This window comes from Ailuropoda melanoleuca, chromosome 13 (genome assembly GCF_002007445.2).
Source record: "Ailuropoda melanoleuca isolate Jingjing chromosome 13, ASM200744v2, whole genome shotgun sequence".
Lineage (NCBI taxonomy): Eukaryota > Metazoa > Chordata > Mammalia > Carnivora > Ursidae > Ailuropoda > Ailuropoda melanoleuca.
The window spans coordinates 59,288,883-59,303,166 of NC_048230.1; the positions used below are offsets into that span (position 1 = coordinate 59,288,883).

At 51.5% G+C, this 14,284-nt stretch overlaps 1 protein-coding gene across 7 annotated transcripts in view; it reads left to right on the top strand.

Annotated features, from left to right (window-relative positions):
* The first annotated feature begins 1,996 nt into the window (after positions 1–1,996).
* The window catches only part of ELMO2 (engulfment and cell motility 2), a 37,623-nt gene continuing 25,335 nt past the window's right edge, over positions 1,997–14,284 (top strand). The window contains exons 1-6 of one of the 7 annotated variants that reach the window (XM_034641738.1): positions 2,060–2,078; positions 3,149–3,228; positions 9,885–9,987; positions 12,978–13,104; positions 13,437–13,477; positions 13,913–13,985. In XM_034641738.1, coding sequence (XP_034497629.1) covers positions 13,027–13,104; positions 13,437–13,477; positions 13,913–13,985 — 192 coding nt within the window. In that variant the 5' untranslated portion in view covers positions 2,060–2,078; positions 3,149–3,228; positions 9,885–9,987; positions 12,978–13,026. Of the gene's footprint in view, positions 2,079–3,148; positions 3,229–7,826; positions 8,900–9,884; positions 9,988–12,672; positions 12,774–12,977; positions 13,105–13,436; positions 13,478–13,800; positions 13,986–14,284 lie in introns of those variants that run through there. The other 6 variants (XM_034641737.1, XM_034641739.1, XM_034641736.1 and 3 more) reach the window with 6 other exon arrangements.

Sequence of the window (14,284 nt, forward strand, 5' to 3'; positions counted from 1 at the left end):
TAAGATTTTATTTATTCATTTGAGAGAGAGAGAGAGAGCACAAGCAGGGGGAGAGGCAGAGGGAGAGGGAGAAGCAGACTCCCCACTGAGCCTCGATCCCAGGACCTGGAGATCATGACCTGAGCCCAAGGCAGATGCTTAACCCTCTGAGCCACCCAGGCGCCCCTACCTGGTGTTTCTTAACTGCAGATGGGGCTGGGCAGTGAAGCTTAGCTGGCCAGCCAGGTTACGATGCAAGGCAGAGAGAGGGATTTTGGCAGACAGCTGGTTGACCACAACAGTCGCTGACCACATGGAGACTATGCCTCAGTAACAATCAAGGCTGCCTTGTATGAGCACCATGGGGGCTCAGGGAGGGAGAGGTGTTGATGGGTTGGAATAAATGGGGAAGGCAGGAAGGAGGAGAATGTTCCTCAGGAGGTTAATTATAGGAGTTAGCTTTCCCTGGAGCCTGGGAAAGGTAAGGGGAACATGGCTTGCCACCTTGCAATGAGGCAGGAAGGAGTGTGGTAGACAGGATGGGATTCAGAGTAAGCAAAAGCTGGATTTGACTTCTAGGTCTTGCACTGACCTCAGGTACATCCTTAACCAAGCCACGCCTTCCACTCCCCCCTTGTAAAAGGATTAAGATGACAGCATCATCAGCAATAATAATAGACAATAACAGTGTGGATAATAACAAAGTTGCCATGAGGATCCCACAAAGCAACAGTCTATACAAGACTTTGATATCCAGCAAACATGTAGACCAGGGGTGGGCAAACTATGGCCCCAGCCACCACCTAGAACACCGCCACACTTGTCTGTTTATCTGTTGCCTGTACTTGCTTTCCCACTCCAACAGCAAAGTGGAGTAGCTGTCAGAGAGACCGTAGGGCCAGGTATTTACTATGTGGACCTTTGTGGAAAGTTTGCGGAGGACTTCTGCGGGGGCTGAATTGATGTTAGCTATTACTGACCTTCAGCTTCCCTGAGCACCAGTTTATTCACCGGGAAAATAAGACTTAACAAAAGTCATCTTCGAGGTTTTGGGGATCAAATGAGACTGTTTGGAGATTGCAAGCTGACCTATAAATGGTCATTATTTAATCCTTTCTGGGTAGAATCAACCCCATGTAGTCTCTGCCAAGCATCTGTAAAATGGGCAACAAAAGACATGCTTCTCAGGACTGTCGTAAGGATCTGTGAGACAAAATGGTGAAACCATAAACTTTAGAATCAAACCAGCACAGTGTGGCGTCTTGCTCTGCGAGCCACTAGCTGCAGGATGTCTGGCCTCAGTTTTCTTATCCGAAACAAAGGGATCGGCATAACACCTACATCAGGGTTGCTGTGAGTATACTGGGAGAGAGCAGGAGTGAGGCCTTGGCTCGGTGCCCGGCCTTGCTCTGATCCGCAGGTGCGGTGACAAATGCCACCTCCCACGGGACTCCACTGACAGTACGACAGAACGGTAGCCCTCTGCCTGTGCTCAGCGCCCACGGTCAGCCCCGGGTGCCGGTATAATTAGCTCCATCTCGGTGGTGCGCAGCCAGGGCTGCTCACAGCCTCTGACACGACTGTCACCTCCCACTCAGTTATCCCCACTGTTGAGTGTGCATTACACGCCCGCTGGGCATGGGACTGAGTGCCACCAGAGGACAGCTCACCCCTCAAAATCTCCGAGTTGTCACAAGGATCCAAGGCCTTTGCCTTCACTCCCGGGCTGTGCCAAAAGAAAAGTTTGAGGGAGAAAAGGCTGCCTCTTGGATCGGCTGCGAAATCCCGCTCCCTCTGACCCCACAGCCCGCGGGGTGGGTGGTGAGGGTGGGAGGGAAGGAAGCCTGTTTCTTTAAGAGGCCTCCGCCAGTGGGGCGGGGACAGCCGGCGCTTCCCCCGGCAGTTGGGCCCTCCCCCTCTCGAGTGACGGGCAGACAACCCAATTGAAGAAAGAGAATTCAGCGTGACGGCAAAGCGGAGCAATAGGAGCCCGGGTCGGCCTGCGGGGGCGGGGTCCCGGGAAGGCGGGGCGGGCGGAGGCTGGAGGAGCCGCGGAGGCGAGACCCGGGCGCGGGAGCTGGGCCTAGGTCAGCGCCCTGGTGAGTGAGGGGCGCGCCAGGCGCCGGGGCGTGGCGGGCCGCGGAGAGGGGCCTGGCCGGAGGGATGCGGGGAGGAGAGGCCGGGCCGGGAAGGGGGCCGGAGGCTGCGGCCTGCATCTGCTCCGGGGGTTGAGGGGCTGGAGGGCGGGCCCCAGCTACACCTCGCGGGTTCGGCAGGGGGTCGCGGCCCTGCTGGGTCCGCCGGGCGGGAGGCGCGCGGGTCCCCGACCGCGGGGGGCGTCGGGTGGGGAAGAGGGCGGGCGGGGCGTGGAGGAGCAGAGGGAGGAGGAGGGTGGGAGGATGGAGGCTGCGGGCGCGACCAGCAGATGGGGGAGGGCCGGGGTGGGAGAGCGCTCGATGGGAGCCCGGTGAGTGTTTGCGGCTGGGTGGCCCTCCGCCGCCGCCGGGGAGTCTCGCTTGACATCGCCACCGCCGACGCACACGCTGCCCATCACCCCGCCCCGTCGAGTTGGCCGGCTCTGTGGCCCCCTGTCCATCTACTGCTCATCTCCGCCGCTCCCCTTCCGTTCAGGCGTCTGTCGCCTCCTACCTGGGCATTGTCCTACCTGATGTGCCCCCACGCGCTCGGGCCGCTCTACTGTGGGCCTCGTACCGTGCGTGGTCAGTGGGATGTTTGAAAATGCACATCGATCCCGACACTTCGCTGCTTAAAACTGGCCAGCTGCCTGCCTCTTGCAGGGTCAGCTCCAGATCCTCTCCCAAGCCCTGGAGATCTGGAACCTCCAACCTCTCCCTCCTGTTCAATAGTCTTCACACTCTCCTTTTCCTGTTCCTTCTACATACCAAGTCCTGGCTCCCCTCGAGGTCTTTACACTTAGCCTTCTTCTGCCTGGCCCGGTCTTCCCCACCTGTCTTAGTCCAGTAAACTCATCTTGGTCCTTCAAATCTGCACTCAAGTATCACTTCCTTGGGAGGCATCCCTGGGCCCTGACTCCTCCTCCTGGTGAATTCCCCACTTTTGTCACCCTGTGTACTTCTTCACCACACTTGAACTACTGCAGTTTTACTTTTATTTGTGAAAGTGTTAAAATGTCTGTCCATCCCACCAGATAATAAGGTCAAGAAGATAGTGTCTGGTTTTGCTCTTGTATCTCCAGGATCTTACACAGGTCTAGGCACTGGTATTTATGTAAGTATATTTAATAAATAATATATTTATACAGTATATAATGTAATAAATATATATTTATATATAATAATTATATAATATTATTATATAATAAATGTAATATATAATAAAAATATATTAAATATATTAAATTTAAAATATTTATTAAATATATTTAATATTTATTAAATAAGGGGATGGAGAACTTGGCTTTGACAGGAGGAAGGGGATGTGAATCGTGGTCCCTGATAGCCTGCGGGTGAGGGAAGGAAACCAACATTGGAATACTTTCTGTGTGCCAAGCTCTATGTAGAGCAATACCCAGGGTCCAATAGAAATAGAATGCACTACGCATGTAGTTGAAATTTTTTAGTAGCCATATTAAAAATGTAAAAAGAAACAGGTGAAATTAATTTTTGGGACACATTTTACTTAACCTATTATATTCCAAAGTAATATTATTTTAACATGTGATCAATATAAAAACACTATTAACGAGATAGTTCACAGTTTTGCGGAGGCACTAAGTCTTTGAAGTCTGGTGTATGTTTTCTACCTATAGCCAGTCCGTTTCAGTGTGTGGTAACCACATGCCCCGTGCTCAGTGGCTACACAGGACACAGGTTAGGGGCTATCATATTGGGCTCTGCAGTTCTAGAAGCTTTGTATACCTGTGGCGTTTAATCCCCTGTAGAGTTTCTTGAGGTATTGTTACCTGCATTTTACTAATAAAAATAAGGAAGCTCCTAAAAGTTCCATTGCCTGCTGGTGATCATCCTGGAGTTTGCGAGTGGACGAGGGACCATGAGGTCCAGGACCCCATGTGTTAATCTGGAGTCTGGTCTCTCTATACCCTGTGCTGCCTCCAGGAGGTGGGGACTAAACTTGAGAACAGTGGCACCTGTGGCTATATTGCGTATTCTGTCTGGTTTCAGAGTAATGTGTCTGGACGCATCAGTACCACCTGTCTAGGTGGCTCAGGAACAAGTATATTTGATGCATTTGGAGGAAAACCCTGCAAAGCAAGTCCTTCTTTGACCCAGTCCCTGTACCTCTCAGCACAGTCTAGACCCTGGTCCCAGGATCTGGGGAGAAAAATATACACGACCTGCAGCATCCCAGCAGAGCTGGGAGCGCCACCCTCGAGTTATCACTCTGGCTGCTCAGTTCCACAATTGCTCACCAAGGGAGGTTCCCCTTACGGTGAGGCCAGCACTGTTTTAGGCTATTCAGCGTGACTGGGGAGTGTAGGTCACAGCCTTCATTTTCAGGATGTTCACCGTGGAAAGACAAGACCAGATCACAGGGTGATTAGATGATAACCACATGGTGTGATGGAGAACCAGAAGCAGTGGTCTGCAGGAGCCTGCAAAGTTGCTGTCGAGGCCAAGCTGTGAAACGTGTGTGAAAGTGTTGAATTTGAGTTCCTTTAGGTGGGGTGGATGCTTTGCAGTTTGCCTCAGTGTCTGCATAGACACTACTTGGCTTGTTTACTTATCTGCCCGGCTGCTTAAGGCATTTGAGTTTGTCACCCCACTAGGCAATGCTGGTTTAATGTGAGTCACCAGGAACGATGTGTTGAGCACGCCTGTTATGTAGCAGGCCTTGTATTGGCCATGGCTCTGAAACGGACTAAAAAGTCTCCGAGGTGCTTTTCTAGAAGAAAGTAATAATTGTAATAGTAGTAATAATAATAATAATAGAACACCCCCACCAGCAGTGCTTTGCCTTTTATATTGATTTGCCTCCTCAGTTGCTTTCACATATGATCTCGTTTTGTCATCAGTATCCTGAAGCCTGGAGGGTAGGAGTTTTTTATGCTGGGAAATGTGGTTACCATGTTTTTGCAACTTCTTCAAGTTCACACAGCTGGAATTCTGCTTACTCTGTGTCAGATTATCCCACTTAATATTCATAACCACTTTAGAGAGTAGGGTTAAGTCTAATCCCCATTTTACAGATTCGGAAATTGTTAGAGCTGGGATCCGAATCCAGGTCTGGCCCCCTCCAGAACACAAGCTCCTAACCATTAAGTGACCCTGGCTCGCCAGAAGGTCAAGGTGGGAAGAGACTTCAAAAACATCTAGTCTGAACCCCTCACGTCGATCAGGACAAGGGGGCCAGAGAGGCTTGTGGTCGTGGTGAATCTGGGCAGCCGGGTCCCCTGTGCCGCAGAGAGGAAACTAACCAAGACCTTCTTTTGTCCCCAACTGGTTGTGTGGCCTTGCCAACTTCTCTGGACCTCAGTTCTCTTATTTATAAAATGAGAGGGCTTGGCCTGATTTTACAACAAGAACAATGCTGTGTTGTTATGGTCGGCATTGAAAAAGTTGGGCCCACAGCCCGGGACTTGAGCCATAACCCAGGACTCTTCTGGGCTCACCACACCCCCTCCCCACACGACCTCTGCCACCCTGTTGCAACCACAGTGGTCTGTTGAAGGGGAACAGTTTCTTGAAGTTCATCAGTATTTTCCATGTCAGTGTCTGTTTCACTTCCAAAAACTGAGGCAAGTAGTCTGTAAGCGCTGAGCCCTTCTCAATCTGTCGATTATTATAGTTAGGGATCTGTAAAGTTCTAGGCAATGGACAGCCCTCTGTAGTGTTTTTATTCTTGTTGAAAGGCAGTTAGGTCTCAGGACATCCTGGAGGGTATTTTTATTTTTATTTTATTTATTTATTTATTTATTTATTTTTAGAGAGGGAGTTGGGGGAGGGGCAGAGGAAGAGAGAATTTTAAGCAGACTCCACGCCCAGCGCAGAGCCCAGTGCGAGGCTCAATCTCACAACCCTGAGATCATGACTGGAGCTAACATCAAGAGCCACCCAGGCACCCCATAGAGGGTATTTTTAGTGTGGAATGTCACAGGCGCTGCAGTGTGCCAGGCATTGTGCTGCGAACTTTGGGGAAGAGTGGGCGGGGGGAGGAGACGCTGGATGCGTCCCTGCTCTCAGATGGCTGACAGTCCTGTTGGCTGTGGCTCTCAGCCCTGACCACCATTAGGATCACTTGGGTGGGGAGGGGGTCCAGTGGCCTGGGGCGGTCATTGATGGTGTACAACCAGAGTTGAGAACCACTGGTCCAGAGTCTGCTTCTCAGACTTGAACGTGCATGTGAACCCCCTGGGGGTCTTGTGAGAAGGCAGATCCCGATGGAGGGGGTGACCCTCCATGACTGCTGTTGGCACTGCTGGTGTGCAGCTAACCTTCAGTAGCAAGAGAAGAGGCCGCACAGACAGACTTGTAAGTCAGTGGGACTGTGAGGGTTTGTATAAAAGACTGGGGGCGCAGAGGAGGGTGCAGCTAATTCTGCTTAAGGTGAGAAGCCGAGGAAAGCCATACCCATGAGTGACTGTGTGAACTGGGCCTTGAAGGATGAGTAGAAGTTTGCCAGTTGGCTCAGGCGGAAGGCATAACAGCTCAGATGCGCAGACTCAGAAGAGCATGATGTTTGAGGGAACAGGATGGTCTGGTGCGACGTGCCGACATCTACCCGGGAGGGCCCGGGAGGCAGTGCCACCCCGAAGAGCCACTGAGTGGAACTGGGGTCAGCCTCGTGCTCTGCTGGGGAGTTTAAACTCTGTTCTGTACGTAGAGGCACCCCGCAGACGGTTTCTGTGCAGGGTAAGAGGGGACCTAGGTGATCCTTAGGGTAGGTGTTCAGGGGAAGAAGCCCCGAACAGTTAACCCAGTTCCCATACCTTCCTCACTGCGCTTTGGCGCCAAGTTAGCGACTTTTAGGGGAGTCTGGTGTTCAGCACATTTCTACAAAAAGAAACGTCAGCCGCTGTGGACCTGACGATCCCTCTCAGCGTTTCGAGCAGTACCTGGCAGAGGTGGAATCTGCCAACCCTGTGCCCCTTCTCTGGACCTGAGAGCTCATCCTCGTTCAGCGGGCCGAGCTCAGGGAAGTTGAGTCACTCCCCAGATGAGAAGATTTCAGAGGGAGAAGCCTCTAGTGAGATTGTGGTTTCGCTTAGAAAGAGGGTGTGACCTCTGGTTCCCTTCCTGGTATGGTGGACTCCGTTGCAGGAAACATAAACCAGACTCACCCACAGCGCCCCCCCCTCCACTGAATCAAAAGCAGAAGAGAACAAAAAAGCACACGTCAATCCTTAGCCTTAAAAGAGCAGGGAGGAGGGAGGTGGGAGGACGGGGAGCTGGAAACCGGGCATCTTCATTCTGAATCCCTTGCTAGTGGAAAGGGATCCTCTTTCACTTCCTTTCTTCAGATGGGCTGTGTCACCCCACCATCAGAATCCAGCTCTTCGGAGCAGTCCCTGCATGGGTGATGCCTGATAAAAGCTCCACGGGGCCTTTTGTAATGGTGTTGATTTTATAGCACACCTTCCAGAGGCCACTTAGCGAATGCTCCATTGGAGACACCGATGTTACTATTTCCCTCTGTTTTCCCAGCTTTGCCTTTGAAAAGGTGTGCTTTCATTCTCCTGCCTTACAGAATTACCTTCCTCAGATCAAATGTGTGCCTCTCTCCTGTTTGTGGCATGTTGAATTTGACCAGCCGGCTTGATGTCTGCAACGCTTGCTTTAAAGGGGCTGGGAGGTGAGGGGTGGCAAGCGGCTTCATCTGGAAGAGGGGTATCACTTCTTTGCCCCCAGGACCTGGATCTAAACCACAGCGCCCGTATCCCAGCTGTTTGCCGTTGAACCCAAGACCATCGCTGAGCGGCCGAGCAAGAGGCTATTTATATCCCTGAGAGTTTTGCAATGTTATTGAATTGCTTCGACCTAATTTCCACTTCCTTTCTAAAATGAAAATGAAGAGTAAGCAAGCAAGTACTGAAGGAGTTCCCCACAAGGAGACCCTTCATCCAGGAATGTGCTGGGGAGAATCAGACTGCTCCTACTCGCCCGTCTCCTGACACCTCCACAGCGAGAAAAACGGAGGGACACTCGCTCCTTTCTTTGCAGTAGAGTCAGGGGCACTAAACCTGGTTTTCCAGGGAGACACCTTCTGATGTCAGAGATGACAGCCAGATTCTCAACAGTGGAAATACTGTGTAGTTGGAAGGTGGTGGGGCGTGGAGGGAACACCAAACAACCAGAACAGTTCACGCCAGTCCCTTTCCGTTCAGAGGCAGCCCTGGTTCCTAGGAGTTGAGGAAGTCGGAGGGGATGGATTTACGCAGACACTGGTGCTTACTGAGCCCTACCTGCGTGCCAGGTGCTATGCTAGGTTAGTGGGCTACGGGTGTGCCTTCCTTGGAGGAGGAGCTAGTGAGGAAGAGAGATGCATAAATACTTAACTGTCATAGTAGTATGTCTGATAATAGTAATACCTGTAACGGAGTAGGACAGGAGCCCTCACAGAGGTCTGAACAGAATGCGGTGAGGACACAGTGGCCCCATCCTATTTCATTTTGCTAGGGAAAGGTGGGGACAGCTCAGAATGGTAGAGAGGAAGTGATACCTGAACTGGGCTTTGACGTTTGAGTAGGAGCTCTTTTGACAGTCCAGGGAAGGAAGAGGACAAGCAGAGGGACAGAAGAAATGAAAGAATGTGGCCTGCCTCACAGAAGCAACAGGCAGTCTGGGAAGATCTGGCCAGATGGAGAAGAACTGCTGGCACGGGAGGAAGTGTGACTCTTCTCTAGACAGTGGGAACCACTCCCTGTGGGACCGCTGAGCTCTTGCTCTGCAGGTCTCTTCCCTTCAGGGTGCTTTTGCTCCAGGTACGGCAAACCAGAATCCTCCAGGCACCTGCTGCGGGCCACAGACAGCTCTACCTGCTGCTCACATGGCTTTCAAACAACACCGGACTACCCGGAGTCTAATAATTATTATTAGCTGTGTGACACTGAGCATGGTCCTTAATGTCTCTGTGCTTTGCATTGTCTTATCTGTTAAATGGGCATAAAAATATACCACACAGGATTGCTGTGTGGATTAAATGAATTGATACATGTTTTAAAGTCCTTAGAAAAGGACCTTAGCACCACGTACTAGTTAGCTGATGTCATTAGCATCAAAGAAGTATTATGTAGAGGGAAAAGAACTTTGAAGTCACACAACTCAGGCTTGAGATCCAGTTCTGATCTGATTTCTTTCTTTTTTTTGGAGGGAGGGGAGGCGTGGGAAGGACCCTGTGGAAGACAAGTTTCTTAACCCATCTGAACTTCAGTCGTCTCATCTGTAAAGTGGGGATGATTTTCAGGGTTCCTTGAGCATCAGCTGTAATAATGCTATGGCAGGGAGTGTGATCAGGGGCACCTGGGTGGCCCAGTGGGTTAAGCGACCAACTCTTGATTTCAGCTCAGGTCGTGATCTCAGGGTCATGGAAATGAGCCCCCCGTGGGGCTCCGTGCTCAGCAGGGAGTCTGCTTGTCCCTCTCCCTCTGCTCCTCCACCCACTCCCCTTGTAAAATACATACATACATACATACATAAAATCTTTAAAAAAAAAAAGGAGTGATCAACTATAAGGAGGCTACCTACCCATTACTATTATATACCACATGATTACTATAAGGCACTTACATAACTCATCTGTTTTGAACACACCAGACTTCTCTAAGTGGGTTGCACTCTTCATTAATGGAGCTGGTGTTAAGTAAGGGCCTGCTCACTGCTGTTATCCTGTGCCTGTTACACCGCTGTCTGTGCGGGCCGCCATGTCAGAGTTCCTTCAAAACTTAGTGTCAGGCCTTCTCGTTGCAGTGAACAGAAAAAGCAGCTAAAGCCATCTAAAGGAGGTTGTTTTCGTCAGGATCCAGGGGAATTTCAGGCACCCCAAGTGCAGGAGTCGGAGCCGTGGAATCTGGCAAGTCATCAGGCTTTCTCATCTCTTTTTGGGACTTTGTGGTTTCTGGTTTCTGGCCTCCACTTATCTACACATTTCTGGATTCTTCCTGCAGAACAGCTTCCTCTGAAAGGCTCTTGGTTCTTCCTTCTCGGTATCTTTGGCGTGCCAGCGGCTTTGGCTTGCTGCGGTACCCACTCTGAGACTATGACCTTTCTGCTCCAGGGCCCCTTGTCATCCAACTTCCTTGTTCGTGTCTTTAAATTTAGGAGAAAGAATTGGATTCATCCAGCCGAGGTCGAGTGTTCACCTTGGTCCCACCAGCTGGGGCAGGGGTGGGGAGAGAGTCATTCAGTACAGACGGACAGCCTGCCCTGTGACAGAAAGGGCAGAGTCACTGCAAATGGGGGCTCGTAGTATCTCTTGAATAGTCTTGGCGGTTGCAAATCTCCACGCTTTAAAATGGATATGAATTTTTGGAACAGCCAAGAATCCCTCAAGGCAAAGTTGAGTAAAGAAACAGTCCACCGAGGAAATGCCAGGTGGGGTCAGAGGAAAGTGAAACATCCAGGTAATGAGCTTGAGCTGCTCTGTCTCCAAAGACGTACCCGGAAAGGAGTTCCAACAAACACGACCGTTTCTTAGCAGCCCTGTCGAAATAAGGGCATAGTTTCTTTGAAATGGGCAATCTTCATGTGGATTTGTAAGTTCTACTTTGGAATCATGCACTGTTAGACTTAGGAGGCACTCCACACGTGCTTTAGTTCAACACTCCCATCCCACAGCAGAGACTTAGGTGAAAGCACACGTCCACTTCGCCCAGACAACTAGGGATGGGACTGTGACTGGGTCCTGAGTCCGTCGGGTCCAAATCCAGTCACTTCTTCAGCAGGACAGTCATCCCATCTCTTGCACCTGCACCACCTACTTTTTTCAAGGAAAGAACTAAGTGACAAGTAGTCTAAGAAGCCATCCTGTGCGCTTCCGTGTGTATAAAGTACAAAAACAGGCAACACTCATGTATGGCGAGTAAAGTCAGAAAGGAGTTGCCTCTTGGAGGGCTGGAAGGTGGGGGATTGACTGGAAGGAGGTAGGAGGGAATTTTCTAGGGTGATGAAAATGTTCCAAGTCTTGTTTCAGATGGTGGTTACAGAGAGATGTGTGCATTTCTATTCTATATATACACACGTACGTGAGCTCTGTGCGTTTCGTATGTAAATTATATCTCAGTTTTAAAAAATGATCTCACAACTGTACAGTCATACCTCCAAATTATGGCACATTTACTGGTAAGGATAAGGATGCCTGCCCTAGGCATCCAGAGAGTCACGGTCCCACCCCTGCTTTGCTCTGTCTCCTTTCAACCAGGAGGTATTCTAACGGGAGCAGTTTATTGGGTGTCTAGGCGCACGAACATCCCATGCAGGAAATTCTACTTGGAGCCGCAGATGTCGCGGAAGCTTTAGGGGCCATCAGACCAGCACCCCACAGCCTCTTTAGGCTTGATTTAGTTGCAACAAACAGAAATTCAGGCTAGCTCGGGGGGGAGGGGAAGAGCACCGGCCAAAGTCAGCCCCAAGTTCTGTCCCCTTTCCTATTAGCTGGTTGAACTGGGGCCCTTTAACCAACCTCCAGCTGTGTCATTCCAGAGGTAATAGTCGGATTCCGCCTACTTCAAGAGGCTGCTGGGAGGGCTCAGCAGAATCAGAGAAAGCACTTGGAACACCATCTGTGCGTTGTCACGTGCTGGAAATGCTGGCAGTGTTGACACTGGCCTTCTGGGGCAGCCCACCCTGATCAGGAAATGGTCACGGAAGCTTCCCTCTCACTGAGATTCATGGGTGTGTAGGGGAAGGGACTTTTACCCCTTTCACCAGACGGGTCTATGCCCACAGGGCTGTGAGAACTGACCTCTGTGTCTGGGCCTAAAAGTTGATAGCACACACGAATAACAGCTTAGCAACCGCTCTGCTGAGAGCTCGGGTGGGCCAGGCGATCTCCATCCATGAAGCATGAATTGCGGCTGAGCGGCTGAGCCTGGATGCCGGAGAAAGGTCTTTTTCATTAAGAGAGAGGCCTCTCCTGAACCTGTAGGCAAGGAATGTAAATATACATGGAAATAATCCATCAGTCGAGTGACTTGCCTTCGTCAGACCTTGGAGAGAGGATGCTTTAGCTGCTGCTTAGAATACCACTAAGCTAGCGGAGTTGCCTAGGAGACCGGTCACGTGGGCCCATCTTCCAGACTTGTTCAAAATGATTTATTTTCCTTTATTTTGGAGACAAATGGGGGAGGGGGTCAGAGATACTTCCGAAGCCTCGTCCTCCTCTAAAGGGGCCTTTGTGTGAGGCTGTCTTCACCTCCTTACACTTGAGATCCAGCAGCCCTTGCCCTTGGCAATAGGGACTAAAATAGCATTTCCTGTCCCAGTTCTCTTCCCCGTCTTCTGAACTCTGCGTCATCTCACACAGAGGAGGCTCCACATTGTGTCCTTTGAGGGGGAAGGAGTGGCAGCAGTAACCAGGGAGGAGGCGAGAGAGCATGTGGCCAGGCCTTGCTGACACTGGGATCTTCCTAGGATGGCTGTGGAACAGAAGTGGGCTGGCTCCGTCAGCCAAGCACTCAACCAAGAAAAGGCTCTGCCTATTATTCTTATCTGTCTCAGAGCATATGCTTCTCCCTCCCAAGGTCCCAAGACAGGAATCTGCAGTAAATTCATTCTTCTGCCACACAGTTCTCCTGACCCTTAGACCGAAGTGTCACGTTGGCAGACCTTGCTACTGGCTGAACTGCAGTTGATGGATAGGTCTGTCCCATTTCTACTTGCTGATTTAATCTAAAAGAGACAAAAAGCCCAAGGAGAGGGTCTGGTGTGATGTGGAAAAATTCCAGCCAAGTAGTCCCATATGTTACCTTGGACACTGTCTGTCTTCTGATTCTCAAAAATATCTAACGAGTGAAAAATGAAGGCAAACTCTCTCTTTCCTTCTCTTGGATTCTTTCTCTCCAGGCGGCTGTGTTGTGTGTGTTTCTTGGAGAAGTAGGGCCCATTGGGAACAATGCCACCGCCATCAGACATTGTCAAAGTAGCCATTGAGTGGCCAGGTGCTAATGCTCAGCTCCTCGAAATTGACCAGGTGAGCTCCTGAGAGGAGAAGCGGAAGCAGTGACACGGGGCGGGGGGGGGGAGGATCGGGAAAGTGCACACCGGGGGTGTCTTCAGGGATGGGGACCTTTGGCATCAGGAGTAAGAGCCAGCCACAGGAAGGTCAAGGCCTGTCCCACCCATGGAAGTTCGGTCCCCCGGCTTGGGAGAGAGGCCTCCTCTGCAACAGAAGCTGTCAGGGAGGCAGTCCCCGCGTAGGCCCCGGGTTGATCCTTCTTGGTTCTTGGCAGCTCGTCGTCGGAAGCTTGCCATGAGTAGCATGTGGTTGCTGGTGAAGGATCTCTCTCTCTCTCTGTCTTTCAGAAACGGCCTCTGGCATCCATCATCAAGGAAGTTTGTGATGGGTGAGTGGAAAGTGCCCCCGTTCCGGACAATGGTAGGCTAACCACTACAGGCACCTTGCCCCACCTTGAGAGGAATGTCCAGTTAGTTGGGTCCAGGAATGGAGCTTCCGTAGAATCATTGTCTTACGAAGGAAGTAGAGCTGAGGAGGATGTCCCTAAGACCTCGTAGAAATCCTTCTTTTTCCTGTAAGCCTGAGGCCCCGGTGGTGGGGGGCCCGCGCAGAGTTGTGTGGACCACCTCTGCCACGCCAGCCGGTACCCAGGGCTGAGCAGGTGGTTCTGTCAGCATCTCAGCCTGAAGCTTTGGGTCCCGCATCCTCCAGACAGGCCGCCCAACCCCTGAGGCGACTCTGGCAGAAGTGATGAGTCCACCTGCAGCTTCTATGTGGGCCCGGCGGAAGGGCCGGACGGCTGTACTCTGTGTTTCTCGCACAGGTGGTCGTTGCCGAACCCAGAGTATTACACCCTCCGTTACGCAGACGGCCCGCAGCTCTACATCACCGAGCAGGTGAGTGCGGGAGCGCAGGTCAGCGCGGGCGCTGCACGGTCAGGCTCGAGGAGGCGGTGCAGCCGGCCTTGCTGACATGCGGGCAGCTTCTGTTTACGGGGGAAGGGCTGCCTCCGGGGTAGATTGGGGCACCCCAGCCCTGCCTCCTCTAGTGGCTGGAAAACCGTGGCTTCTACCTCCGGAGGGCCCGGGGCACATGCAGGGGGTCTGAGAAGTTCTCGGGCAAGAAGCACGCAGAAGGAGGCCTGACCGAAGAGGCTCGGTCACAGCTACCGTAAAAGACAGCACGTTCTCGCTGA